Source organism: Serpula lacrymans (assembly GCF_000218685.1).
Source record: "Serpula lacrymans var. lacrymans S7.9 unplaced genomic scaffold SERLAscaffold_13, whole genome shotgun sequence".
Classification (NCBI taxonomy): domain Eukaryota; kingdom Fungi; phylum Basidiomycota; class Agaricomycetes; order Boletales; family Serpulaceae; genus Serpula; species Serpula lacrymans.
Genome location: NW_006763302.1, coordinates 551890 through 577875, shown reverse-complemented (window position 1 = coordinate 577875; position 25986 = coordinate 551890). Strand labels below are relative to the sequence as shown.

The window sequence follows — 25986 nt, the reverse complement described above, 5'->3', positions numbered from 1 at the left end:
GTAAAGGTCCTTTGAAGAAGGACCAGAATGCTTAGAAGGAGACTTGAATAAAGATGAGGGTGATATTTGAATTGCAGGAATGGAGTACAGGAGCTACAACTTACAGTGACTACAAAAACTGTTGCAATGTTTGGCCTAAACACGGTGTGCAAAGTGCATCACTAACAGGCATGGGAATATTACTTGACTTTGGTGGGGTTGACAAAAGTACTTGGTCCTGGCTACAAAATGGTTCCTTGGTCATGTGATTTGGCCCAGCGGCTGTGGAGATATGTCCATATCAAAACAGCAATACCATTGCAACGGTTTTTTACTTTTGGTATCAAGGGAGATATCTAGGGAATATCAGTACTTGGTATAGCCTCCTTTTGCCTTGAGCACTGCTTGAATCCTCCTAGGCATGCTTTCAATTAAGTTGCGACACTCTGCAAGTGCTATCTTCTCCCACTCCACTTGAATCCTCTCCCACAACTCCTCCATCCCATTAGGAGGGTGTTCATACTCTGCAAGCCTCCTCTTGAGACAGCCCCACCCATGTTTAATAGGATTAAGGTCAGGAGACTGTGCAGGCCACACCATAGTTCTAAATTCCTGATCATCTAGCCACTCCTTAACCTTTTTGCAGGTATGCTTGGGGTCATTGCCTTGCTGACAGATGATGTCAGGAGGATTGAAACCATAATACTGCAGGGTGTTCAGCAGCTCATCCTTCAAAATCTGAAGGTAAAGGTCCCCATCTATCCTACTATCAATTCTAGCAGCATACTTAGCTCCCTCCCAAGTCATACAGCCCCAGATCATCATAGAACCTCCTCCAAACTTGACAGTTCTCTGTATCAATCTATCACTGAGCCCCTCACCTGGCGTTTTCCACACCCACTTGCGTCCATCTGACCCTAAGCAATTGAAGAAGGTGTTTCCACTTGACCACAGCCTTTATACCAGTCTTTTTCAAGTGCTGGCGGACAGTGTTTGGGGAGAGAGGTTGGTTGATGATGTTGGTAAGAGCTTTGGTGATCTGGACAGCATTTTCTGCCTTGCAAGTGGAGATGAGATGCATAGCATGGCAGATATTGGCAGAAGAAAGCTTAGATGGACGACCTCCAACAGACTTTTGGAGCTCAAAATGTTCCTTGGAACGAAGTCTAGAGATGGTAGAGACATGGACACGAGTGGTAGAGGCAATGGAGTGAGCAGTTTGACCTGCATCAAGGAGGTTAAGAATCTAGTTCTTTTGAGCAGGAGAAAGGGATTTCATGATGATGATGGTTGAGAATAAAGAAGTGTGTGAACTGTTTTAAACTCAGAAACAATGTTATACATGTATCTTTGTTTGTGGGACCAAACAAAGCCAGATATTCTATGACATCATTGTGATCTCTGCTTCCAACTTAAAAGTGAAAAAACTGTTGCAATAGTATTGCTGTTTTGAAATGGACATATCTCCACAGCTGCTGGGCCAAATCACATGACCAAGGAACCATTTTGTAGCCAAGACCCCAAGACCAAGTACTTTTGTCAACCCCACCAAAGTCAAGCGACATTCCCATGCCTGTGAGTGGTGCATTTTGCGCACCATGTTTAGGCCAAACATTGCAACAATTTTTGGAGTCACTGTATATACTATCAGAGGACTGGGAGTCCGTAAGGAGTAACCCATAATGTAGGTACAGAGTTCCATGGTTCCATGTGGACAATTATCTAGTGTTACAATATACAATTTTTGGACCTTTAAATTTCATTCTCCACTTTAACTTTCTTCTGTAGCTTTCACACACTGTGCCATGTGGCACTTTCCATTTTATTCAAACTCCACTTTTTTGCACTGCACTGCTTTTCTTTATTCTTAGCTACTAGTCTCTCACGCAATGGAGCTGGTCACATGGGCTGTGCCCTATGACATTATCAGCCACTGCCTTCATCAACTGTATAGTACACATGTACAAATGGTCTGTAGTAGTATATATACCCCAATAGATCAAGGAGACTCCTCAGCCAGTCCTCCTGTTGTTTACCCACAGCAAACTTGGTCCTAAACCTAAGGAAGTTTATCCACTCTCTCACTCACTCCTCTCTGCTTGTTCTTTCTGTGTGTCAGAGTATAAAAACTTTGGTTGTAACATCTAGCGAGGGGAAATTGTATGTGGGAGGAGTGTACCATAAGGAAACTACAGAGTCCATGAGGCATATGAGAACATGCAGAGGAAACATATGGCGGACTAGAAGTCCAGTGCAGGAGTATTGGAGCGGATGTCCGGAGTACCATGTGGAGGTGGGGTACAGGGTTATGCTGAATGGCAGGACATAAGGAGCGTAATCCCAAGAGTACCAAATATTTGGGGGTTTGGATTTGAGAATTTGTCCTCTTCGGAATTCCAAAGCTATGCCTTCTGACATGGATATGACAAATAAGGAGATCAGTTGGTGGGTACTTTGGGGGCACTGTCTACACAAAATCACTGATAAAGAAAGTCAGAAAGGGACCAATTGGCATCCTGAATGGTGTTCAGGATGTCATTGAGCTTCCTACTTGCTGATCTAGGTGGTCTCCTGGGTGTTATGGCTTCAGGCAACATTTTTGTGCCTTGGAAGGCTGATTCTGAATAGATTATTATCTGAATCTTATCATAGCTGCTATTATTTTATTTTATTCAATTTTTCCGAGCACTGTATGAGGAACTAACCATGTAAAATAGCCATTAGAATGGCATCACCGTCAGAGGTGTCTTGATTGATGTGGCTCAAGAGAAGAGAGATTGCGCCACTGTATTCTGTTCTGTTCGTGCTTCAGTGCCAGAACTACTGTAGCCTAAGTTGCATCGTTCTCGGTATTGTCCTATTTTACACTGAGATCGGAATTGGTTACCGTTCACACCAAAATATCATACACCGTACAGCAAAACCTAAAAGCTCATACAATTAACGGAACCTGATTTTGGTCGACATAGCCTCCATTATCCACCTGATCATCATTCTCTTCGTCTGCCTGGGCGACGACTGGGACTGGGTATCGACACTGAATAAATCCACCTGGGTTGGCAGCCCCAAGGTGGGTAATGCAACCTGACGTGACGATCAGCACCTGAGAAAGAGCTTGACAATTCCATTGAATTTGAACATACCACAGAACTCAAAATTGTTATAGCCATACAACACGCGATTCGTGTCTGCTCCTGGTTGGGCAGGGTTACTCCACATCGGAAACTCGACAACAGTGGCACTAGTAGGGCAACCTGATGCGTAGGTGATTCTTCCTCCATAGTTGTGAAAGATGTGGGGATATAGAGTACGCCTACATCAATATTCAGTATAGCTCGTATCTCTTCATGCAGAAGATATTTATCACGTTGGATCTGGTGCAGTCGTTACAGCTGTACCCATGCCAATCGCTCTCTCGAGGGCACCCGAGGTATATGTGAACGCTAAGAAGGAATGTGCATGGCAAAATGTCAGTGCCCATCGCAGTAGCGCTGACTGTACAAACACACGCTGGATAACAGTGGGGACAGTCGTTCGTTGCTTCTTTTTCGTCACGACTGCGCTCGTGGAAACTGGGGCGGTTGGGCAGACACAGCTATAACCACGGGGAACAGTTGGATGAGGAGCTGCAGGCGTTGGAGGCGCCAGATCATCGTAAACGTGAGCATAACTCGAACTGGCGAGAAAGACGATAGCAGTGAAGAGGGAGTATTTGGACACCATGATGATTACTGGCTCTTTGGTCCAATGCGAGTCGTATATGTACTAATATCAATATCCAAGACTTCCATTGAACCTTGTTGCTTGGGTTGATATAAGTAGTATTACGAGATGCGAAGAGGCCTGTGAACACCAATTCAATCCCAAAGCTGGCACTAGGCCCGATTAGCATAGCGGTAGGAGATTATTACACTCCGGTGTGCCATACGTTGAGTGTGCTTTGGACCCTGCCTTGACAGGATGAAGGGAGCGAGTACAAATAAATATTTTGGAAGCGTTATAATCGCAGATACGCAGTCCGAAGTTTGGTATAGTCCTAGCGTTGATGGCCCTATCTGCAACTAATACTCTTTGATATAGGAAGCATGCATGCATACTCTGTGATCCACGTTGTACCCAGTGCTCGAAGCCCGGCATAGTCGCCATTCTGCTACACAAACAGGGATTGAAATGCATTTGATGAACCTGAGGAGTTTATTAGCATAAAGTACTCCGCCACAGGTTCTATCACCTATAGCGATTCCAGCTCTTGCGGGCTTTTCACTTATCCTCGTCAACTTCCCACAGCGAGCCCAGTGAAGTGCAAAATAACTGGCTTGATTTGAGTCTATTAGTCAGAATGCCTCTTTCACAAGTCTGAAATAACGCGACAGACCAATTTTCGACGCCGAAGCAGAAGACATGTGGCATTATATTTCAACATTAGTTCGCAAGGGTTGTACAGTAGTATTGGTTTCTAATCTTTATCTCTACTGGAGTAAAGTCAGGAGCCATACCATCGCGCACAAGATTTCGAATCAGGTACCTACCATAGCACATGCAAAATAGCTAACACTCCAAAGGGTTTCCAGACCACACGGCTGTTTCTACCGTTCGCAGGTGAAGCGCAACGACTTGTATTGCCACCTTCACCACTACAACACCTGAAAAACAGTTATATTGATGTTTCAGTCAGAGAGAAGCTGTCGTGAGTAGGTGTGTAAGGCGAACCATAGTCGCCCACGCCGCTGAGGTAAACCACTGTGCTCAGGGATGCACAGCAAGTTGCTAAGCTATGGTTTGGGGTTTATGCAGCAGCACCCAGCCTAGTGACGATAAAGGTTGCGTAAAGTTGCATTCAGAACAGGAGAACAAGATTATCCAGGAGATTACCAGATAAAGAGATGAACTGTTAGGCATTGTGCAGAATTATCTAGTTAGAGGGTGATAAAAGGAACTTCAGTGCGCACCACAGACTTGGATATGCTTTGGAGAGTTTTTAACATGACCTTTCGCACAGCTAAGGATGGGCACGACTACGATATAGGGAACCCTGGATGACATTTCCCTGACAGGTAATTCAGCGGGAGACTGGTAGTAGCCTCCTTAATTTAGACGCTGCATGCCGCCATCTGATGTTCATCGACGTTCATCAACAACCTCGGATCATGTGATTCTTCCGGACGTCAACAAAACTGAGAGCTTCCTGTCCACTACGAGGGGACCCCAATAAGCACGTGTTCAACACTAGAGTGATTGAAGTGAATGGAGCCATTACGCTGCTACGTAGGATATATACATGAGACCCTGGCCTGTGCTGAAGAGAAGTTGTTACAATGATACCTGTCAGCATAATGTTCTTTTTATACAAATATAGCCCCTTACGTTTCAGGACATCACTACAAGGCATTGTAAAATAGCCAAGGCCCAAAATATCTTCCACGGTGCCCACAAAGTTGGCCTGTTTACCCCCACACTTCCACTATTCGATTTAGTAAGACATCCAATTGTGGCATTTTGGCCGGCACAACAGTTCCCAAACCAATTATTCGAATCTTGTGTGGGCGGGAAGGTGCCATTGAGAGCGGTGTAAGGACAACCATAGTTGTCGGTGATATTTAAGAAAACGGGCGTGCTTCCAGCGGAGCTGCAGCAAGAATTGAGACTGGAATTGGAGCTGGAGACACAACCTAGAGTACTTTCAATGTAAAAATAGGCAACAAGAACACATCCGAGTCGAGTCGATGTGTAATATAGAACATACCGAAGAAGTTCGAAGGTATGACTATCTCTGGACTGATGCTATTGTTTGCCGTGGACATCCTAGACAGTCAATGGTTCACGATATGACAACTGGATAACTAGTACAACTTGCACCCCGCCATTTCTGAGTCCCAGTCACAGCCATGTTGTAGGTTGCACGGAACAACCCGCGACTTGACACAATTGATCCGTCTAATTTATCGGACCCCAGACACTTTGTTTGTCAACAGCTTGAGATCCAAACAGAACGGGGCGTAGAATTACTTGCTGTTAGCTATCAAAATACGCACTCGTATCACCCGATAAAACGTCTTGCGCTCGACGGTAGAGACAGACGAGAGGCAGCTTGAGTAATCTGATATATGGTACAAGGTCAAGATGAATCATAGCGAGCACTCGGGAGGTAGACTATTGGTCTTGCATCATGTCCTGATATCATATAACTCGAATCGCACCCGTCCTCGTGCCCAGCGCTATTCTCCCGGTAGCCTCAGATAGCGCGCAAATAGTGATATCCTCTGAAATAGCACGAAAGTTGTGAGAAACCGTTTACATACCATACGATATCATGAAATACAGCCAACAGCCACAAGGTAAACCCAAACAAAAATATATGCACATTGCCAATAAACGCGTTAGGGCGTTTTTGTGAATGAAATCTGAGGTACGCACCTCGTAAATCGTATGAATAGACGCTGAAAACAGCTCTTGCGTTGAGGGGAGGAACATTAGTGCAGAGTTCGCCCTGAACGGGATTTGGATTCTCGTCATTGGTTCCTTGTTCATCTCGCTGACGAAACGGCTCATTGTCACTACTTCCTGGGATGTAATCTGTACCGCTTACCCCAGCGGGTGTAGCATCCGGAGAAACGAAAGCAACTACAGTTCTAGTCGTACTTCCCCTGACCCTCTCCACCCACACTCCACGTCGGCCATGGGAACCAAACGTGTGAGTGGTAACGAATGCCGGTACAGACGTGCTACTGGAAGTTGCAGTAGTCAACGGCGTGGGTGGAATGATGGGCGAGTTGTCAGGAGAGCATTGTGAGGGCTGAGATGTGGGGGAGAGACTTGTGGTCTGAGCGGCCAAAAGTGTAACGTCGAGCGCTGGGACAGGAAAAAGTGATAGCGTAATAGCGTAATAACAAAGTCCGTTGTGAACGTCGTAAGCCAGGACGGAGAGTGTGTAAGTGTTCGGCTCTCCTTCGACGAGTGGAAAAGTGGTAGATTTAGGCATAGAAATCGAGACTTTGTGGTATGTTCTGTTATGGAATCGGTGGATTAGAATGGGCGAGCCGAGCGGCGAGTGACCTGATGGTGAAGCATGGTGTTGAAGTTCAGCGGTGGGTATTGGTAGACTATGTACTTCGATCGAACGTGTTCTAAAGCATAATATATGCCGGCCGCAAAGGCGCACTTCTATTATGCCATTCCACTTGAGGAGAGAAAAGGCAGCCATACAATTTAAGGTTGGAAAACCATATAACTCCTGTCACAGATGAAAAATAAACTCACCAACTCTTCTGGGTCATTCGAGCCGATGGGAATGCTTGTACTTTCTGTAGTTTGATAGTTAACGATGTCGACGTGGCTCTCCCTTGACAACAACAAAAGATGCGAGTCGGGTTGTATGGATAGAAGAATTTGAGAGTCGCGAAGTACAAGAGTGGATATGAGAGTGAATGGCTTGGGGATCGCTGGACCACCAGGATTTTCTCCGCCAGATGTGTGCAAAGTAGATAGATAAGAAAAGGAAATAGATAATATGTCAACACCACGGCTAAATAACACATATCATCACTTGATTTAGGATACAATTATTTTGCGCGAGGCTTACCCTTCGTGCTGAACTGCTACAAAAAGGGACGAATCGTCCATGTTCATACCAGCCTCGCACATCGACCATGGCATATCGAGGGAACCACGAACATTATGGCAAGCGCGAAGCGCGACTGAAATTCCAGACAGAAAGGGTGATGATGTTACTTCCCAGAGACGTATTTGACCAGTCGGATGCACAGCCAAAATGTAACGATCGAGGAAAAATCTAAGAGTGAGCAAGTTTGATCCGAGCAGTGTAGTTGGGTACATGAATGCCATGGGAAATTGATCGTGACTTTCTCGAGGTTTGAGCCACACACGCTCAGTCTGCAGAGCTGAGAAAACTATCTGTTCGAGTTCTGACCGTGTGGCTGTATTGGGATTGCAGAGCGCATGATGATGCGGGAGTAGCAGCGTTGAACGAGTTCTATAAAAGAGGTCATGCCAGAGACTTCTACCGTAGGTGAGATCAGCCAGGTAACGACATGTCTGGTAGGTCGGGTTAGTGGAATTCCATGCGAATGGGACTCATCATGCCTTGCGCAAAGAAAGAATGGATTGGGCGTCCAAGTATGCAGATATTGAAATGAAAAGCTCGGTTGGCAGTGTCAAGATAGTAGGTGGAGGTGTAAGCCTTTTTGAATCCATGATATTGCTATGGTCAGTGGACGTTCAAGCAAAGGGCTCCTTGATAGAAACGTGGGAGGATGTTACGTTGTATGCCTTATCAGGAACCTTGACACGCTCAGTTTGCTAATAGTAATCAAGCCAATCTTTACGCTTTCTCCCTTGTCCTAAAGACTAATTACTGATATGGGTGATAGCTTTTAGGACTTTTCAGATATAAGGGCTTATATAGCGAACTGCTATGATGTCATTACATGCCACCGTCCAAAAACAGAAATTGAAATTTCACATGCTGGAACGATCGTCGTTTGGTAGAAAATACAGATAAAAGGAAGCAGGGTCAGTCAATCATTGGTTCTTTGAACTCCCACAAAGTCCCCATCACTTCAGCCTCCAGTGTACACTCGCTTATCGCCATGCCTAAAGGTTCTGCTCGCAAATCTAAGTCAAGACCCAGAGTGAATGCTAAGCATGATTTGGCAGCGTAAAATCTATAACATATTCGTTGATTTACCTGGAACTGACGACTCAAATGCATGGTATAGGAAATCATCTTGGCTCGACACAAGTGTTGCCTTCATCAAAGCCTTATTTACAGCTCCTGCAAACTACCTATTTGCACCAACGATCTCACAAACAGCCGAGTCGAGTCAGGAAGTGACGAGCATGGAAACAGATGATAACGTCTCTCTCATTAGCCGCGAATCATCTAGGATATCAGGTAGAGAGTTCAAGTTGTCCTCATACCAAGGCATGTACCCAGTCATACTATCCTTCACTTGGCCTGATATCGCCGCGTCCCGAAGCGCCAGAGGTGTTGACCACAGTTTCTAAGAAACGTAAAAGCCGTCCTTCAGCTCATGCACAGCATCAAGTACAGCTGTACGTTACAGATTTGGATTGTGACTCAAAAGCAACGCGAGTATCATGTCCTATCATACTCACCGAAGTCGATGGTCCTGAATGTGCGCAAGGTGGATGTGGATGGCATGCTGACACTAGGCAGCTAATCCGGAGGCTCCATGAATCTAGTGCAGTCGAAGGTACAATATAGGATTTCGTTGACGTCCTCATACTCATTTTAGGCAGTAGATTGTACCGATGGCGTCAGGATAAGTTATCCTGACCCCGTTTATCCAGAATACCAAATTATGCTCCTAAAGACGCGCGAAGGGAAATCACTTCTGGCTGTTGAGCCGGAGATAAAATCTATAGCAATCTCTACTTCAAACACCTTCATGATCACAATACAACATGTGCGCATATGTTTCACTGATGACCGCTTGGTATTCACATACATCTAGGCTACCAACAAACCCAGGAACCAAGAAGAGGTAGTGACGGAGACTAAATCACCTTTGCACCATCTGCACAAAGAGAACGATCACAGAGGGTCATTTGTCAAGCATGGAATGGCTGACGACGAACTCACAAATTTATCCTCGGAAAACGACGAGCCCCTCAGAAAAGTCCCCAAGATTACTTTTCTGCCGATCACGAGCCCTTCTCAAGTCGATCACTTTCCACCCAAGCAAAACATCTTAGGAAACCAGAATTATGATGAAGCTTGCATGGACTCAGATTCCAGTTACGTGCAATCAGAAGACGAATGTTCTAATTATGAAGACCTCGGATTCGAAAATTCGAAAGGTGAAAGAGGCGAGACGTTAAATGGTAGACGACCAATAGGAAAGCGAGTACAAGAGGAGATAAATTATCTACGGTCGTTGGTAGTGAGTCGCCCGGGGTACGAGGTTTTCTGTAAAGGAAAATTCCGCCGTGGGAGTAGCAACGCAGCTATTGTAGCTGCCTGGAAATTTGGTGTCGAGTTCGAAGAGGAGTATAGTCATACCATGGTACCGCCATCAATCGTGAGCTATGCATCTATATCATATAAGTTGTCATATCTGACGATGGTGTGTAGGCAGATCTGGGCTTATTTGGAGATACATTCAAGAAAAGAGCGATTTTGTGCACCCTTGAAGTTGGATATTTGTGGATGGCTGAAGCACACATGGGCATACGGGTGCTGAAACGTGTTGGCTTAGGGGGAACAAGACCAAACCAGAGCGTAATTGCCTTAGTTAACAGCACAATAACGCGCAAGAAGCCCAAACCAAGCCTTGTCACCTACCTGAAGCAATTTGACGAATAATCCAACGTTCATCCTTCATTCATGTAGGGGAGGGTGTCTTTTCAACGACTTCCCTTTGTTTCGATGACGAACTAGGATAATATTAAGATTGCTCAGTGATTTTGTAGTCTCCTATAAGCAGACCAATCACGGAAGAAGAGTCGTAACATCAAACCATCAAACCATCATCCATCATGATGTTATCCTTATCAGCAAGGTCCGAGAAGGCTAAATTAATTTATGATACTCGGCGAGTTGACTGAATTCCTCCTCTAATTCGCTGGGGGAAACACATCATCCGAGATCCGACAGGAGAAACCATGGACGTCAGTATTCTATCCGACTATCCGAGGCACCGACATGCATAATGGTTTTTCGTCGCTTTTCGGGATATTCCGCGTAGGACATATACTGCTAAGACAGGACCATGATGCACAGACACAGGTCGTGTCATTTGTATGACAGTTAAACATCACCGTTGTACTGGCGAATACGTCCCATCATATCACGAATCAGTCTTCCGCCCACAGAAGTCTTCTACTGCCTTGCTCGGGAACTAGCAGATACCGCGATCAGATGTCTTCACGAGGTGTGAAGGGATCAAGCGTATGGGCTGCATGCAAGACAATTGGGCCACAGCCCGCTCTACAACGCGTTGTATTGATGGATTTAAAGGTATGGGACTGAGCTTGCATGAAGGCAAAATCGTCTCATATACAGTTCCAAGTAGCGGTGGTTCCATCGGCCCTCCATACCCCAACCAAACCAGTAGATATCATATTCAGACTCAGAGTTTCATGGCCCCCGAAATAATCTATCTCGGTGACTTGTCTTTACAGGAAGTTCAGCTTTTGTTGACAAGCGCATAGACTGAATGATCCGAACTAGCATTCATCACTCATGGCTAGTGACACAACAACCTTTATCCGTATCTCGATTAATTGCTTTCAGGGCAATGTCATCCAAGATGCTCATGCCACAGCCATTCCCTCTTGCCATGCCGTGCAAAAGTCATGTTTAAAAGGCTCCCTTCGGGACGCATTTGTGCAGACCCCTTACTGTGAAAAGCCATACAAATCAAAGCTCCTTTTATCATTACTTCTCATCATATACCTATACGATGTCCGTCTCGCTCCCCGGTAACTTCATGGGTGCGCTTGCTCTCAGTTCTCTATATGCCGTTTTATGCGACTTGCATTGTCACAGGTTGTGGCTGCTCCTCAAACGCTACCCTAACTACTTGTTGCATTTCCGTTGGCAGCACGCCAGTCTACCTCAACTCCACTAACGATTACGGTTGCCCTTTCACGACCGCCGGTGGCTCCTTCTCTCCGGGTAACGCGTCAGTCGCCTCGTTTGGCAGCTGCTGTGTGGGTGGCAAAGGTATTAGCGGCTGTGGTTATGCTACGAACAACACTACCACGAACACCACTACCAGTGCAAGCCCTGTAAAGACGAATGGGAGTAAAGGTGGTGCAAAGAGTGCAAAATCGCGCATGTTTTGGCAGTCATTTGGAGTGCTGGCTATTTTACAAGCCATTGTGATGGTGCTATGAAAGGTATCTTGTTCAAAATCACGACCGTGATGTATAGCGTCTGACTTGACTCTGTTAGAGACAAAATGCCTTAGTTATATTCTCTTATACGATGATATAGTTTGACTCTTCACTCTGATAGAGGCGGGGCTTCTAGATAGTGACTTCAGCATCTATATATTCTTACGTGAATCGTGAAGTAATGCAATCAAGCCCAGAGGTTTGTGACGAATTCTTAACCTCAGACTATCGTGTGACCCTCTGCGTGTAAAATTTCCAGGTCTATCAATATGCATTCCTAATTGACCAACATCTTAAAACAATCTAGTCAAATCAAAATAGCTCAGCTTTCGGGGGAAAAGACTGAGCTAGATTCGAGTCCTACCTAGTCAAATCAAAAGAGCTAGGTACAGGAGTAAGTAATGTTAAACTACACATATAACCAGGTATATACTCACCTCAGCTTTCGGGGGGGAAAGACTGAGGTGGGTGTGGTTGCTACGAAGACTTATAAATCGCCAGCAAAACGGAAGCAAAGATGTAAGTAAAAATTTCTCCATCAACACGCACGGGCCAACTCAAACACAACTCCTTCCTAATCTAGTATTCGCGCCACATCCTGCGGGCTCGCCGTACAGCGCTTGCCTACAGACTGTATTTCCAACACAACATTTCATCATAGACAAGCAATTTCAGACTGCGAAACCATAAATATAGTTCACCGAATTCAGAACTACTGTGTCAGTCTCCAATTTTCACTGAAGAAGTCGATTACAGGCACATGCTATATCGGTTGAGTTCCCCTTGGATGATAACCGCGCATGCTTGGCTCGGACGCAGGTCGAAATGACTGCACCACTATGTACGAGTGAGGTACATGCAACAGGGTTTCGATTCAAGAATTGACTGTACCTGGGCCGTTGTCTGCCACGCAGCGCGATTAATCCACAAAACACTGATTGATTGGTCGTGATATGCGGAGTGGATGATTCTTGTGTTCCACAAAGGGGCCCTAAGATTGAGTGATATTCCATTGTGGACACCCTCGTGCTGAGGAGCTCCGCCCTGTAGGAGAGATAAAAGAACGCCTATCAGGGCTAACTGACGTGATGTGGATGTTGACCTATAGCAACAATGTCATATAGTGTGCGCAGAAAGACTAGACGTGCGTACAGTTTTAAAATATTAGAGGGTGCGCAGAGCTGGAGGTCATCCTCTGTGGACTGGGCTTATAAGTTCTGTATCTACAAGGGTCCGACATTGAGAAACGGTTCCAAGTGGGTTTAGATATTAATAGTAAGAGCCCATTTTGGTTACCTACAAGTGCTGTAAAGATGTAAATATTATGAAGGGACGCTCTGGAAATTGCAGTTTAAGATCGAAGGCAAGGGCGCTCTTTGAAGGTCTTCCGATTTTCAAATATCGAGAGGATTACACATGTGCATTCAAATTCGTCATTTCTGCGCTTCTCTACGCACCCCTTTTCTTCTTTTGACATCTTTGCCGGCACTTTGAGCGATTTGAAGCCGCGGCGTCTTAACCGTGACTTAGCAGCATTCCTGTCCGGTCATCAGACAACATGTCCCGAAATTATTTCCCTACTATCTCTCGTGTTCGAATTGAAATGCATGCGCAGCTAAAACCACCTCAGCATTCACTCGACATCTGAAATCTCAGAAGCAAACAAACGCGAATTGACTGAAATTTAAGCATGGACGTACGCCTGTCAACACCCTATCCCCACGTTATTGAAATACAATCAAATAAGAAGGCCTGATCGCCCTATCCGTATATACCACCAATTCGTCCCCGTAAATCACGTTCCTCTCCGCCACCACTGAATCGTATCCCGCAGGCGGCGCAGTCCATGCCGGCTGGTCCATCAGGGGCTTAATCGTACGGCCAACAACGACTTTGGTGAGAAACATCGCTTTGTAGGGTGAGGGGTTGTTTGGGGAGTTGCGACAGTAGGCAACCGAACTAGGGAAAAGGTAAGCTAGGCGCCTAGGTGCAGTGAAGGATACGTACGTCTCGGAAGAAGAAGAAGTATAAACACCCGCTCCAAATCTTAAACAGAAAGAAGTGAACTTTAATCACCGTACGTGTAGTCTAGAAAGCCATCAAGCTCACCTCATACCGTAGTTCTTTCCAGCTTGGGACACCTTGAGAGATGACCGCATGATATTGCACACATTGCAAGTTGGCACCTTGCAGAGTTTGGTATTGCCTGGGTCACCAAGCTTGCATTCTCTGTGCAAGATAAGCGTAGACATTACCATATGGATATATCAGCTGTATGTAACGTGAAGTGATAAAGTGACTCGCCTCCTCGTCCCGTGCCAGCGTCTACGTTCATTTCCCTCTGGCAACTTTCGGCGCTTGAAATGCCCACGAGCTTCTACGCCAGCACTACTCATATGGTACGCCAAACAATCAAGGGTAAACGAAGCAATGGTGTGAGCATTCTTGTGGGAGGGAAATTGAGATAAAGGAGCAACACACCGATACTTGTTATACTGAGCTACCGAAGAACCTGTACACACGACCTTGTACACTTTCTTGATAGTAGCCTGAGCGGTCGCTATTCTCCATGATTTCTTGAACTGGTTCACAACTGGCCAGAACGGATAGAAAAGAGTTCGAAATTCGCTTTAGGGATACAGCCCAGTACGCCAGAGGTGAGTACTTACTATCGTTGAACATGACGTGCCCAGGTGGGGCTTCCAACAGTCCAGGAGCGATCTTTTGCGCTCGCCGAGCACATGTTTTCCCGCAAAAGGGATATTTTCCGCGTCTTTTTCGCTTGCGACATACAAGACACGCTACTTTTGCGAGTCTGTAAATGCAGTTTATGTTAGCGACACCACTTTCAAGTTGAAAGAAGACTGACTCGACATGAGCTCGTGAACAATATTTGCCTGCTTTTCCATTCAGTGTGAAAACTGGCTTGTGACAGCCTGGTATCGCGCAAACCGCTGGAAAAATCAGAAGAAGCGTCTGGTGAGAGGGTATTTTGTACAATAATTTGGGTGAAAATCATACGTCCAGTAGGCTTCGGTCGCGCCTTCTTAGCCTTCCTCGCACAAACCTTCCCACAAAATGGGTAAACGGTCTTCCCCTTCACATATTTTCGGTTTTTGTGACAATACTACATTAATAATCCGAATACGTCAACCATGATAGTGAGCAACATTAATGTGCAACGTGAAAGGCAACACGTAGAGATGATGACTGACATCGCAGAGACCACGACCACGACCGCCGCCGCGGCCTGCTTGCGTTTTTGCCGTACCGCCGACATGTTTGCCTTTTCCTTTGACTCTGGATGCGCAAGCTTTGCTGCAGAATTGAGACGTCTTGAATTTGCGACGTTTATGACAGACCTATGGTTTTGCGGTTAGTTTTAGTAATGGCAGGCGAGGAATGGGTGTGGTTATCGTACTCACTACACAGAGATTAGTGGCTTTAGCTTTGGCGGGTGCCTTCGCCCTTGCGGCCATTGGTGCGAGCATCGGAGCAGCTTTCAAAGTCATTGGTGTCGCTTTGAAGGCCATCGGTGCTGCTTTGAACGTCATTTGAGTCGCTTTAAAGGCCATTGGAGCCACTATCGCTGCCGTCGGAGCAATCATGGTTGCTGTTTTCGCGTTCGCCATGCAGGTCTTGCTACAATAAGGAGACAGCGCTGTCCCATCGAAGAAACGAGGTTTTTGGTGACAGGTCTTTTGGATGAGGTATTAGTTAAATGATGAGAGTGGGATGGGATAAATTTGAATGAGACGCGTACGGTACATAGATTGCCTGCATTGGCGAGAGCTTTTGCACCGTCAGTTGCAGCTTCGAAAGGGGTATCCTCATCATCGTATTCATCTAGATCGTCCTGATCCTCCGCGTGGTCGGGGAGATCAGCATCGGGATCACTGATGCTTGCATCATCATCTTCCTCTTTGTATTCGTCAGATTGATCGTTGGCTTCATAGGCTTTGCCTGCGCCTTTCGACGCGCAAGTCCTACCACAGAATTGGGAGTTCGTGAATTTTGGACGGTTGTGGCAGACCTGGAATAGGGGCACTTTTGTTCAGAAGGCGAATGAATAATGCGTGTTTTAAATACTCACGATACAGAGATTGTCATTCGGTTTGGGCTTCGGGGGTGGAGCCTTGGCCGGCGGGGGTCCCTTGGCATTTGCCATACAGGTCCTGCTGCAGTACGGAGAGAGGGCCTTACCATCGAAAAATCGAGGCTTTTGGTGACATGTCTTGCATAAAAATTTCAGTTGCACGTTAAGTTTGGGATGGAGAGCGATACGTACGGCACATAGGTTTTCTGCTTTGGATGGCGCATCAGCAGAAGCTCTGGCTACGTAGGGTGTGACTTCGAGAGGAGTGTCGTCGTGTTCCCCATCAGGCAGATCGGCATCGAGATCACTAACACTAGCACCATCATCTTCCTCGTCATAGTCATCTTCCTCGTCGTACTCTCCGCCAAATTCACCATAGGCAGCATCGTCAATGTCGTACTCGTCATCATCCGAGGGAACGTCGTCGTCGTCGGTGAAGTCTTCGTCTGCATCGTCTGGAAGATCGTCGTCACCGAGGGCGCTATCATTGTCGCTGTCAAGCTGTAGATCGACCGCAGTATCTACCTCGTATTCAGGATCGGCCATGGTAACGCAGAGGGAAGGAACTAAGTAGAGGAGGGTATAACGTGAAGCAGTGGTTTATATAAACTGACCGTTTATCAGATATGTATGGTACTCCGGCTTGAATTGGTATCTAAACGCTGTTCAAACGAGGCGTGTCATATTTGCCCACAAGAGAGATTAATTTGCTGAACTTGGGAGGTATCGACCAATCAGGATCGTCCTCATTCATCTACACGTGTCCGAACAAGACAGCGAACCATTACACCTTTCAGACCAGGCCCTTCTTGGCCGATGCGGCGGCTCTCTGATATGAGATATGTTTGCAGAAAGCTCATGTCGTCCTGAGCTAGACCCACACATACCGGCATAGTGATAGCTCATAGAGTTTCTGGTGAACTGTCATTTCTAAGGACCACCCTTGCACTGCCCGAGGCCTTCGCTATGACCCCTAACGTTCCTGGATAGGGGATCTCCGCGTTAGATGAAATCACGAGTTGACAGTACTGCATGCTGAGTCTTCTCTTTCATACTCGGCCCGAATGCGAGCCCGGATTGTTACCCTGGATATATATTGACATTTGTCAGCACGGTGTCCAGCGCAGTTGAATGTGTTCCGAACCTGCTCCTGAACGGCATGCATTACACTAGACCTTACAGCAAGGAGCAGCTGCGCGGTATGTACTGCAAGAAATGCAGTGGTGTTGACCTTGACTTGAAATATGCAAGCTATGAGTTGGAAGGGTGGATTCGGCACTCGCACCATAATACTGAAGCATCTTGAGGTCGAGTCAACGCGTTATGCATTTCAAGATAATAATTTGTGCTGGAACTCGACCACAGAAATCTGAAGACTGGTAGCACTTTCATTTTACCTTTATTAGACTCATAATCATCTCATCTTCCCTCTAAACTTATTTTCTCGCGCTCTTGCACCAGATCATTTCCCCACGACTTAACTTCGTCATGCCGAACATATGGCAAACTGCTGTCGAAGAAGGGCTGGAGTGTTTGTGCGCCGTGTGCCCTCTCATACTCGAGCGCTATAGCCGATTAAAAAGAGAAGCATGAACGTAAGGAATAAATAGTGTCACAGTAGAAAATATTACGTACCTTGAGTGGCCATCTCAAACCTATCGAGATCTTGAGGTGCGAGTATTAATATCTACCATTTGACTAGCAATGCAGAACAAACCTTTCACAAATTTCGCTTCATCGGACTCGCCTTCTTCATATTCCTGCAAGAATTTCGAAGACACAGGGTGAAAAAGTATTTACGAGGCAAAGGATTATGGCTGTCATACCTTCCAGAGATCCTCGATCCGCAATGCCGCTGGGCTGCCATGTAACATTTCATAGACGAAGTTGTGCATAGCATCCTAAAGAGACAGCCGGCCACTAGTCAATCTTTGATGAAGTAAACATCACTGCACGAGAACACCTACCGCCTCAAGTTTCCTCTTCTCCGCTTTTGTTATTCCCTCCCTAGGAGCAATATCTCCCACTATTAATAGAATAAAGGGTAAGTGTTGATAATCTATATAATATAATTTACGTCATAATCCCTACCTTGAGCTTCTGCGAGATCGTGAACGAGGCACATCATAACACATCTGCAATTTTATTTATAAAATCAACTAAAGTCGAACGAGAAATTACGCACTTCGATACATCCAATTTCGCATCGGATGTACACATGGCGAGGAGAGCCATACGATACATATGGTCAGATATACTTGGGATGAAAAAATGAGCTCTTCAGTCCCAGGATATAGCGGAAGAATAAACGGTACCTCTCTGGATTGGGTATCTACACAATTCGATGTTACTAACATTCATTTTCACAAGAGGATATACTGAAACGCCCTTTATGATCAACCCATCCGGTTCGCTTTTGTGTCTGTGTGAATGACCGGGGTGAGCGAGGCTATGAAGGAATTAAATGAGAAGTATTGAAATCGCAATTACTTTTAGCCGTTCCAAGATATGGAAAAAAGCAAGTCTATCAGCAGATATGTCTCCCGAAGAGACATATAGCGGGGGAAAGATGCGTTTTGAAGAAGAGCCTGATTCCATTGGATACAATGAAGCCTGAGTGCAAGCGACATGCATGACATGGTGCGAGCTTTGAACGATTCAAACTCCTGTTACGAAGCGAACTCCGCGGCGCACCGTCAGTGCATTTCTATCTCTTTCAAGTTTGCGTCGCATTGGCAGTTTACAATTAATATTATGGGTAAACCTCTTCGAGTTGTTGCATCTCGTTTCATTATTCCGTCAATACACGACAGTCCAGTCCACTCAGTTTTAACTCACATAAAGCGCTCACTTCTCTGCTCACTCTGCAACCGCTCTATATACTGAGTACTATTGAACCATTTCAACACCAGCTATAAGTTCGCGGATTCATGTATTCCAGCAATCGTGCTTTCCATTCAGAAACAATTCCGACACGCACATATGTGACTCCCACGCACTCAAAGCCCGTCTGCTATTGGAGTTTTTACACAGACGCCCTCTCGCGCAAAAATGATTTTGGAGCGAGCAGTTGAATCGGAACTAAGCCCTAGATGATGAAAGATATTTCTTCATGGCTGTGGTGGATAAAACGCTATTTCTCTCGTGTACTTGTCTTCTCTTGAGCGTTGCGCCTAGTTCGCTTCGGGGCCATGAATCACGGCGACTTCTTCTACCCGCCTTAATGGCAAAGAGATGCTTTCTTGATGACATTGGCCTTCCATACTCTCACAACCCGTGGTTCTTGTTGCAAAAATGTACATGAGAGTACCTTGTACTATGCGAAAAGGTAGCATCATTTTTCATTCAGCTCATTCTTTTTGCTTTTTTAATGTCACTATCGATAATCCTATTATCGAGATTTTTAGGTGCGAGTTTGTGGATTCGAAACCTTTTAAAGCTGAGCTTTCGTGATCTATTTTGCCTAGGCTACATTCTAATTCTTACAGCTATATTCTTCGCCCCAGACTGCTCCATTCGCGGCTCAAACTTCAGTGGTGGAAAAGTCTCAACGCAGTGTGTGCAAACACCATCCCGTGTTCGTCTGCGGCCTTGATGCACTCAGCATCCATCACACTCCCACTTGCCGCCGCCAGATACTTCACCCCGCTCCTCCTCGCCCGGTGCACGTTATCGGGGAACGGGAAAAACGCATCGCTCGAACACGCAACCCCATCCAACTTTCCTATCCACTCCTTCCTCTCGCTCTCGCTCAATGCTGCCGGGACGGAATCAAATAGCAACTCCCAAGACGTGCGCTCACCACCTTCCAGTTCTTCTCCACCCACGAAGAGATCTATTGCATTAGCTTTTTCAGCTCGCTTCACGCCTTTTTTGAAGGGGAGGGAGAGCACGCGGGGGTGGTGGCGGAGCCACCAGATGTCGGCTTTAGACCCTGCGAGCCGGGTACAGTGAATGCGCGATTGCTGGCCTGCGCCTAGACCGATGATAGCGCCGTGGAGAGCATAAGCGACACTGTTGGACTGAGTGTACTTCAGGGCAAGTGTCGCTACGATAAGATCTGTCGTCGCCGCTGAGGGAAGCTGAATATTCATAGATTGGTAAGTTAGCATGGCGTTTTTCCCAGCAAAGTATGAACCCACCTCTTTGTTTTGAGACACGAGATTAGAGAACAATTCTGGCCCGATCTTAGCATCGTTTCGCTTTTGTTGCATATGAATTCCGTATACTTGACGTGTCTCGATCGCCGGGGGCGTGTATTTCGGGTCCATCTAGATACGAAGGGGGGAATGATTCAGTATTGTGCCCTTGTTACGATGAAAATCAATTACGGCTTACTTGGAGTACGCAATACTTGCCTGCTTTCTTCTTTTTTAGTACATCAAGTGCCTCGGGCGTATACCCTGGAGCGATGATACCATCGGACACTTCACGCGAGATGATACGTGCCGTGGCAAGGTCACATGGAGCAGACAGGCCAATGAAGTCACCAAAAGAGGACATGCGGTCGGCACCTGATACCTTATATTATTGATTGCATCACATGGATTACAGCACCTGCACTCACCTCGAGCTCGAGCGTACGCACACGCTAGGGGAGTAAGCGCCTCCTTGAGATCGTCGACTCCATAAACCTGTTTTTCGACGTCATCCAATTCGAGACCGACGGCTGCACCGGCTGGGGATACGTGTTTGAAGGAGGCTGCGGCAGGGAGATTCAGTGCCTCTTGTAGCTCTTTGACAAGGGCATAAGAATTGAGGGCGTCAAGGAGGTTGATGTAGCCTGGGGAACCGCAAAGGACTAGAGAGCCGAGTGTGTTGGTTGATACTATAATTATGAAGAGGACGATATCAAATTATTACCTTTGAAAGGGAGTTCTCCTTCAGCTACGAACGTTTGGGCGGGTTTTTGGTGTGGGTTTGCGCCATATCGCAGTACCATTCTCTGGATAGGGTCCACTGGCCCTTCTAGTTCTGCAGAGGCATATTGCTCCCTGAAGTAGCCACTGATCGCCTCGTCGTACGCAGAAGTCACCTCAAACGCCTTCAGTGCAAGCTTATTCCTCAGCCCTAGACTGACCTCGCCCTTACCTGACGTCCAGGCATCGAGGAAGGTACTATAGTCAGTCGGGTCGGAGAGGACGGAAACGCGAGAGTGGTTTTTAGCTGCTGCGCGCAGAAGGGTGACTCCACCGATGTCGATCTCCTCGATGGCAGATGCGAGAGTGCAGTTTGGTGAAGCGATGGTGGATGTGAAGGGGTAGAGGTTGCAGACGACGATGGAAATGGGGGAGATGGAGTTAGCGATAAGGTCTTGCTCGTCGGAGGGGATGGAGCGTGCGAGAATGCCTTTAATGCAATAACATGTTCAGTGATGTATCATTTATGCATATTTTATGATGGATAGAATTACTTACCACCATGAACGGCAGGATGAAGTGTCTTCACCCTCCCACCGAGCATCTCAGGAGCTTTTGTGATGTCAGAAACATCTCTGGCATACGATTCATTCACAATTCAAATGACACTTGGATAAAACATACTCAATGGGGATCCCATTATCTCTGATCTTTTTCGCAGTGCCTCCAGATCCTAGGAGGCGTACTCCTGCTGCATGGAGTCCCTGGGCAAACTCTATAAGGCCAGTTTTGTCGTACACGGACAACAAGGCTTTTCGTTACAATCAATAAGCAAAGCGATGGAACTGCAAGGACAGTTTCCTCGTACCAATTGGCTGAGACATGGCCGAATAGTCAGTGCGATAAAGAGAGATCAGATTGAAGGACTTGAAAAATTCTCGATTATCTTATCTACAGCCACCGTGACTGATCCGACCAGTAATCCGAGATCAGTAACATTGGATCTCATGATCGACCGCAACTAACTGACATTTTTTTAAAACTTAAGTATCCCGTCGACGCAAGGTCCATGTCAACCCCCGACCAACGATGAAGGCTCCGAATGTCATGTTCAGGTTATTCCTAGGATGATGCTATTTGGTCTCTGATCGCAGCCAGATCCATACGTGAATTAATCGATCACAATTGGAGTTATCGTCCTACGATAATTTTTCTGGACAGTTTACTACTACCGCACTTGTGTCAATGCGGAGGAGTTGTGGAGGAGTTGCTTGTCTGGAAAATGTCCAAGTTGGAGTGCAGTGAAGTACATTTGTGTCATTTCTGATGGGCCGGATCCTTTTGAAGGTTCGGATATCTGCCTTGCATAACGTTTGATGCCGAGGCAGTGCTCAGCGATTCCGGTATATAGTCTCTGCAACGATCAGCAAATGGCTCTTCAGCGTCCACTTGGTCACTCACTGCGTCTTTTCTTATCACACGTGTCGATCTGGTATCGACATTCTTCGTTCATTTTCACGCTATACTCTTTCTTTGTGCAGCGCACATAATATTTCCTCGTTCATTTACTGTTATTTTTCGAGTCATAATGTTGTTCCGCGCCGTTCTTGTTCCCTTTACTGCCGTTATCCTTGCAGGCTCCGCCCTGGCATTGCCCACTGGTGTTCAATATGTGCGTTGATGCCCTACCAATTGTGATGTGACTTGCTGATGTGCTTCTTTTCAGAGCTCTGGAGGTGGTATGATTAAAAATCGGGATAATGTACGTTGTTTTGGACTATCAGCAGGTATTTAGCTAACAGCAATCATTTCAGGGAAGCTCCGGTTCGATGCAAGGCAAGTATTGTGATTCGGTGATATTTCGCTGAATATAAACATGATATTTTAAAGGTGGTCATGGGCCCATGAACATGAGTGATCCATCGTCAGGAATGGGAAATTCAACAACCTTTCCCCACCCAAATGGCCCAGGTCCTATGAACAGCACAATGCCGTCCTCAATGCACAATGGCCATAAGAACATGACAATGCCTTTGGCCAATTCGACAGTCCCGATGAACATGACTGATCCATCGTCAATGAGCCCAGCTAATTCGACAGGCTCGTCGGGTTCTTGCTCAGGGACCGTTACCGTTACCGTGACTGCATATCTTCCTGGGCCTACCGGTAGTGTACGTGCCATATCCTCTATTTTAGGTCTTGTTGCTCACCTTCGCCTGCAATAGGCTGGAGCTATGCCTGCTAATAGTTCAAGCCAGATGACCCCCTCGAGTACTATGGCTGGGACGCCGCTTACGACATCTATGCCTATCGTCGGCCAGAATCCAAACTCCACGATGAACCCGAACATGACAACGAATAGCAACATGACTTTGGTGAATTTACAATTACCCTCCTCTGCTCAGCAGTGTTAGCTTATTTTGACTGTCCAAGCCCGGTACCAATGCCACCTTCCCGTTATCAGTGAATGTTACTGCCATTGCTGAGCAGCAGGCAGAAGAGGCTGCTTCTGAGCTTGCCAACCTCCTCCAGCGAAGGTATTTTTATTTATCACAAAAATAATCTCATGTTTAGCTGATGTATGCAGAAGGACTCTCGGCGTCCGTCGTCGTATCGCGGTCTACTAAGTGGCTTTTAATGAACAAACTGGAGATTTTGCCTTTATTGCTGTAGGGAAGAAGTGTAGTCAGACAAACTTGTGGTATTGAAGCTCTGTAGCTTTGGTTTTTGCTATATGAACATGGGACATAGCTTACTTAAAACTGGGAGTGCGTGTTCTGAGATCGACTCCACTGCTGCGAGGTTGATCGAGTCAAGAGTACTGTAGCCTAATCTGAATGACAGGCTTTTTGGGGGAGCCAGCCTTCAGTGTCAATAAACACAGCCCCACTGCTCTAGGAACATATTCATGCTGGTATGGTACCATTGCTTGTGGAACATCTCCTTGGAGATGTGGTTCCATTTGCAATTCATTTGGATCTCGGATCCGAGGGTCAGGATCATCCTCCTCCAATGATTTTTGGTCTGGATAGTGAGCATTCTCTGGAATGAGTCCCTCCCACTGATCTGTGCTAGTGTCTGTGTTCCAGGGAGCAGTGTCATCCTTTTGTACCTTTCCAGATTCATTGAATATGACATGCTGACTGGAAAACACAGTCCATTTTTCAGTGTCTAGGAGTTTGTAGGCTTGCTTTCCATGTGTGTAGCCAATCATTATGGCTTTGCGCCCCTTGGAGTAAAACTTCCCTTGCCTTTTGTCTTTCGGAATCAAGGCATATGCTTGGCATCCGAAAGGGCGAAACAAAGTTGGATCAACTCTCCTTTTAAACAGTATTTCATATGGGGTCTTTCCATGGAGTCCTGATGCTGGGCTGTGTGCTGTGGTATATGCAGCTGTTTGCATGGCATCTACCCAAAATGACTTTGGGAGCTTCAAATCATGGAGCATAGTGGTTGCTAATATAGCCAATGTCTGATTCATGCGTTCTGCAATGCCATTTTGTTCCGGAGTATCTGCAGCTGTAGTTTCTTGGATGACACCATCTCCTTGGAGTTGATTTTTGAATGCATTGCTAGTATATTCTCCTACCCCATCACTCCGGAGGAATTCTGTGTACAGTGGAGTGAAGTTTTCTTCTCCCAAATGAGTTCGGAAGAATGTTTGGACATCTTCTTTCCATTGCTTGTATTGTTCCAGTGCTTCACTTTTGTGTTTTAGGAAATATATCCATGGAAATTTGAAGAAATCATCTACAATGATAACCCAGTACCAAAAACCCTCCCTGGAGGTTGGTTTGATTGGTCCTCCAACATCTGTGTGCACAATTTGTATGGGGCACTTGGCTCGGTTTCCTCCAGTGGACTTGAAAGGTAATTTCTTCATCTTTCCTAAAGCGCAAGGTTCACAAAACTCCGGGGTTCCGGTAAGGGTGTCTATGTCCTGGAGCTGTCCTTTTGTAACCATTCGTTGCAAGCGGTCCATTCCAATGTGTCCCATTCTCCTGTGCAATAAATTCACATCTACTGCTGCAAAAGCTGACTCCGGGTTGATTTCAGGTTTTGCTTGGATGTGATAAAGTTCTCGCTTGTGTAAGGCAGTGAGGATAAGTTCCTCCTTTTTCCGAACTTCACAAGCGTTTTACCCTGCTGGAAAAAGTGTTGATAACCCCATTTTAGGCAATTTGTGGACAGAGACAAGTGGTAAAGTGAAGTTTGCCACAATGAAGACATTTGACAGTGCAATATTGTAGTCTTTTTTGCCAACAGTTGCTTGTAGGATTACTGTTCCAATTCCAATGGCATTTACAGAGGATTCACCCCCAAAACTGATTGGTCTTATTAGGTTCCAACTCAAGGTAAGCTTGAATGCGTTTAGCAAGGGGCTTGGAAATATGTACATGTTCCAATGCAATATAACTCTGTTCCTCCTTGGAGTCAGATCCAGATGATTGCTCTGCCGTATTTCCCTTTTCCTTCTCTTTTCCTTTATCCTTGTGTTTTTCCTTTCCCTTCTTCTTTTGACCTTTTCCAGCTGACTGACATGTTTGACACTCTGAGGTGTTGTGTGATTTGGCTTTGTGGAAGTCACACCACTTCTCCTCGGACTTGAGTGCTAATTCGGAACCTCCAGGGGCCTTTCCTGACTGTTGTGCAACTTCTGCAGTGATCTGGATCTCAACTGCATCAAAGGTAAGTTTATTTCCTTCAATTGTGTTGATTAACAATGACTGAAATATTTGCCATTCAAGAGTGCATGGGAGAGATTGGAGAAGAGCGAAAGCCATGAGTTTGGTATCAACTCCTAGTTTTATTCTGGAGAGGTGTGAATCAATTGTCCGGATTTTTGCAATGTGGTCCTGGATAGGTGATGTCCCATCCCAGGACAATTTGGTGAGTTGCTGGAATGAATAGGAGGCCGAGGCAATGTTGGATGTCTGATGGAGTGAAACAAGTTTATCAAATAACTCCTTGGAGCTGGTGAGGTCTCCAGTCCTCATTAGGAGGGCATCAGAGATGTGGTCCTGGATAATTCTATGTGCTTTCTCATCCTTAAGCATCCCGGTGGTTTCAGGATCCTCCAAGGAGGTGAGCTTTCCTGGTGAGGGCTTAAGCTCCTCTCCAGTAACAACTCAGAGAACTTTTTCCTGACGTAGCTTTGAGATGATCCGGAGT

General features: G+C 46.1%; 10 protein-coding genes across 10 annotated transcripts; 3 read left to right on the top strand and 7 right to left on the bottom strand.

Annotated features, from left to right (window-relative positions):
- Positions 1-1111: 1111 nt before the first annotated feature.
- Positions 1112-1273, top strand: SERLADRAFT_399681 (uncharacterized protein; the record flags this gene model as incomplete). The annotated part of the gene is made up of 1 exon (XM_007322522.1): positions 1112-1273. A coding segment is annotated over one exon (162 nt), but the record flags the coding sequence as incomplete, so codon positions are not given.
- A 1576-nt stretch (positions 1274-2849) lies between these two features.
- On the bottom strand, positions 2850-3660 carry SERLADRAFT_399679 (uncharacterized protein; the record flags this gene model as incomplete). Its single annotated transcript, XM_007322521.1, has 4 exons — positions 2850-3063; positions 3123-3292; positions 3347-3422; positions 3489-3660. The coding sequence occupies 3 exons, from the start codon at positions 3379-3381 to the stop codon at positions 2912-2914; spliced, it is 357 nt and encodes a 118-aa protein (XP_007322583.1).
- A 1532-nt stretch (positions 3661-5192) lies between these two features.
- Positions 5193-5880, bottom strand: SERLADRAFT_477008 (uncharacterized protein; the record flags this gene model as incomplete). Its single annotated transcript, XM_007322520.1, has 3 exons — positions 5193-5275; positions 5344-5648; positions 5723-5880. The coding sequence occupies 2 exons, from the start codon at positions 5778-5780 to the stop codon at positions 5347-5349; spliced, it is 360 nt and encodes a 119-aa protein (XP_007322582.1).
- Positions 5881-6085: 205 nt separating this feature from the next.
- On the bottom strand, positions 6086-7135 carry SERLADRAFT_477003 (uncharacterized protein; the record flags this gene model as incomplete). Its single annotated transcript, XM_007322519.1, is given in 3 exon segments — positions 6086-6239; positions 6394-6686; positions 6706-7135. 2 exon segments carry the CDS (start codon positions 6956-6958, stop codon positions 6601-6603), a joined length of 339 nt encoding a protein of 112 aa, XP_007322581.1.
- Positions 7136-9079: 1944 nt separating this feature from the next.
- Positions 9080-10625, top strand: SERLADRAFT_477001 (uncharacterized protein; the record flags this gene model as incomplete). The annotated part of the gene is made up of 4 exons (XM_007322518.1): positions 9080-9212; positions 9262-9425; positions 9474-10040; positions 10094-10625. 3 exons carry the CDS (start codon positions 9321-9323, stop codon positions 10322-10324), a joined length of 903 nt encoding a protein of 300 aa, XP_007322580.1.
- Positions 10626-10700: 75 nt separating this feature from the next.
- On the top strand, positions 10701-12033 carry SERLADRAFT_476999 (uncharacterized protein; the record flags this gene model as incomplete). Its single annotated transcript, XM_007322517.1, has 4 exons — positions 10701-10978; positions 11031-11454; positions 11510-11862; positions 11918-12033. 2 exons carry the CDS (start codon positions 11424-11426, stop codon positions 11857-11859), a joined length of 381 nt encoding a protein of 126 aa, XP_007322579.1.
- A 1427-nt stretch (positions 12034-13460) lies between these two features.
- On the bottom strand, positions 13461-15661 carry SERLADRAFT_363469 (uncharacterized protein; the record flags this gene model as incomplete). The annotated part of the gene is made up of 11 exons (XM_007322516.1): positions 13461-13818; positions 13867-13905; positions 13969-14088; positions 14164-14247; positions 14341-14452; positions 14529-14674; positions 14729-14813; positions 14881-14986; positions 15075-15221; positions 15285-15557; positions 15623-15661. The coding sequence occupies 10 exons, from the start codon at positions 15489-15491 to the stop codon at positions 13584-13586; spliced, it is 1281 nt and encodes a 426-aa protein (XP_007322578.1).
- A 1713-nt stretch (positions 15662-17374) lies between these two features.
- On the bottom strand, positions 17375-18553 carry SERLADRAFT_351721 (uncharacterized protein; the record flags this gene model as incomplete). Its single annotated transcript, XM_007322515.1, has 9 exons — positions 17375-17520; positions 17591-17620; positions 17673-17715; positions 17782-17856; positions 17923-17981; positions 18047-18090; positions 18141-18231; positions 18341-18377; positions 18446-18553. 9 exons carry the CDS (start codon positions 18551-18553, stop codon positions 17375-17377), a joined length of 633 nt encoding a protein of 210 aa, XP_007322577.1.
- Positions 18554-19377: 824 nt separating this feature from the next.
- On the bottom strand, positions 19378-21698 carry SERLADRAFT_417807 (uncharacterized protein; the record flags this gene model as incomplete). Its single annotated transcript, XM_007322514.1, has 8 exons — positions 19378-20037; positions 20098-20226; positions 20294-20469; positions 20523-20756; positions 20819-21304; positions 21373-21449; positions 21499-21625; positions 21683-21698. 8 exons carry the CDS (start codon positions 21696-21698, stop codon positions 19486-19488), a joined length of 1797 nt encoding a protein of 598 aa, XP_007322576.1.
- Positions 21699-24019: 2321 nt separating this feature from the next.
- On the bottom strand, positions 24020-24262 carry SERLADRAFT_340133 (uncharacterized protein; the record flags this gene model as incomplete). Its single annotated transcript, XM_007322513.1, has 1 exon — positions 24020-24262. A coding segment is annotated over one exon (243 nt), but the record flags the coding sequence as incomplete, so codon positions are not given.
- Positions 24263-25986: the final 1724 nt, after the last annotated feature.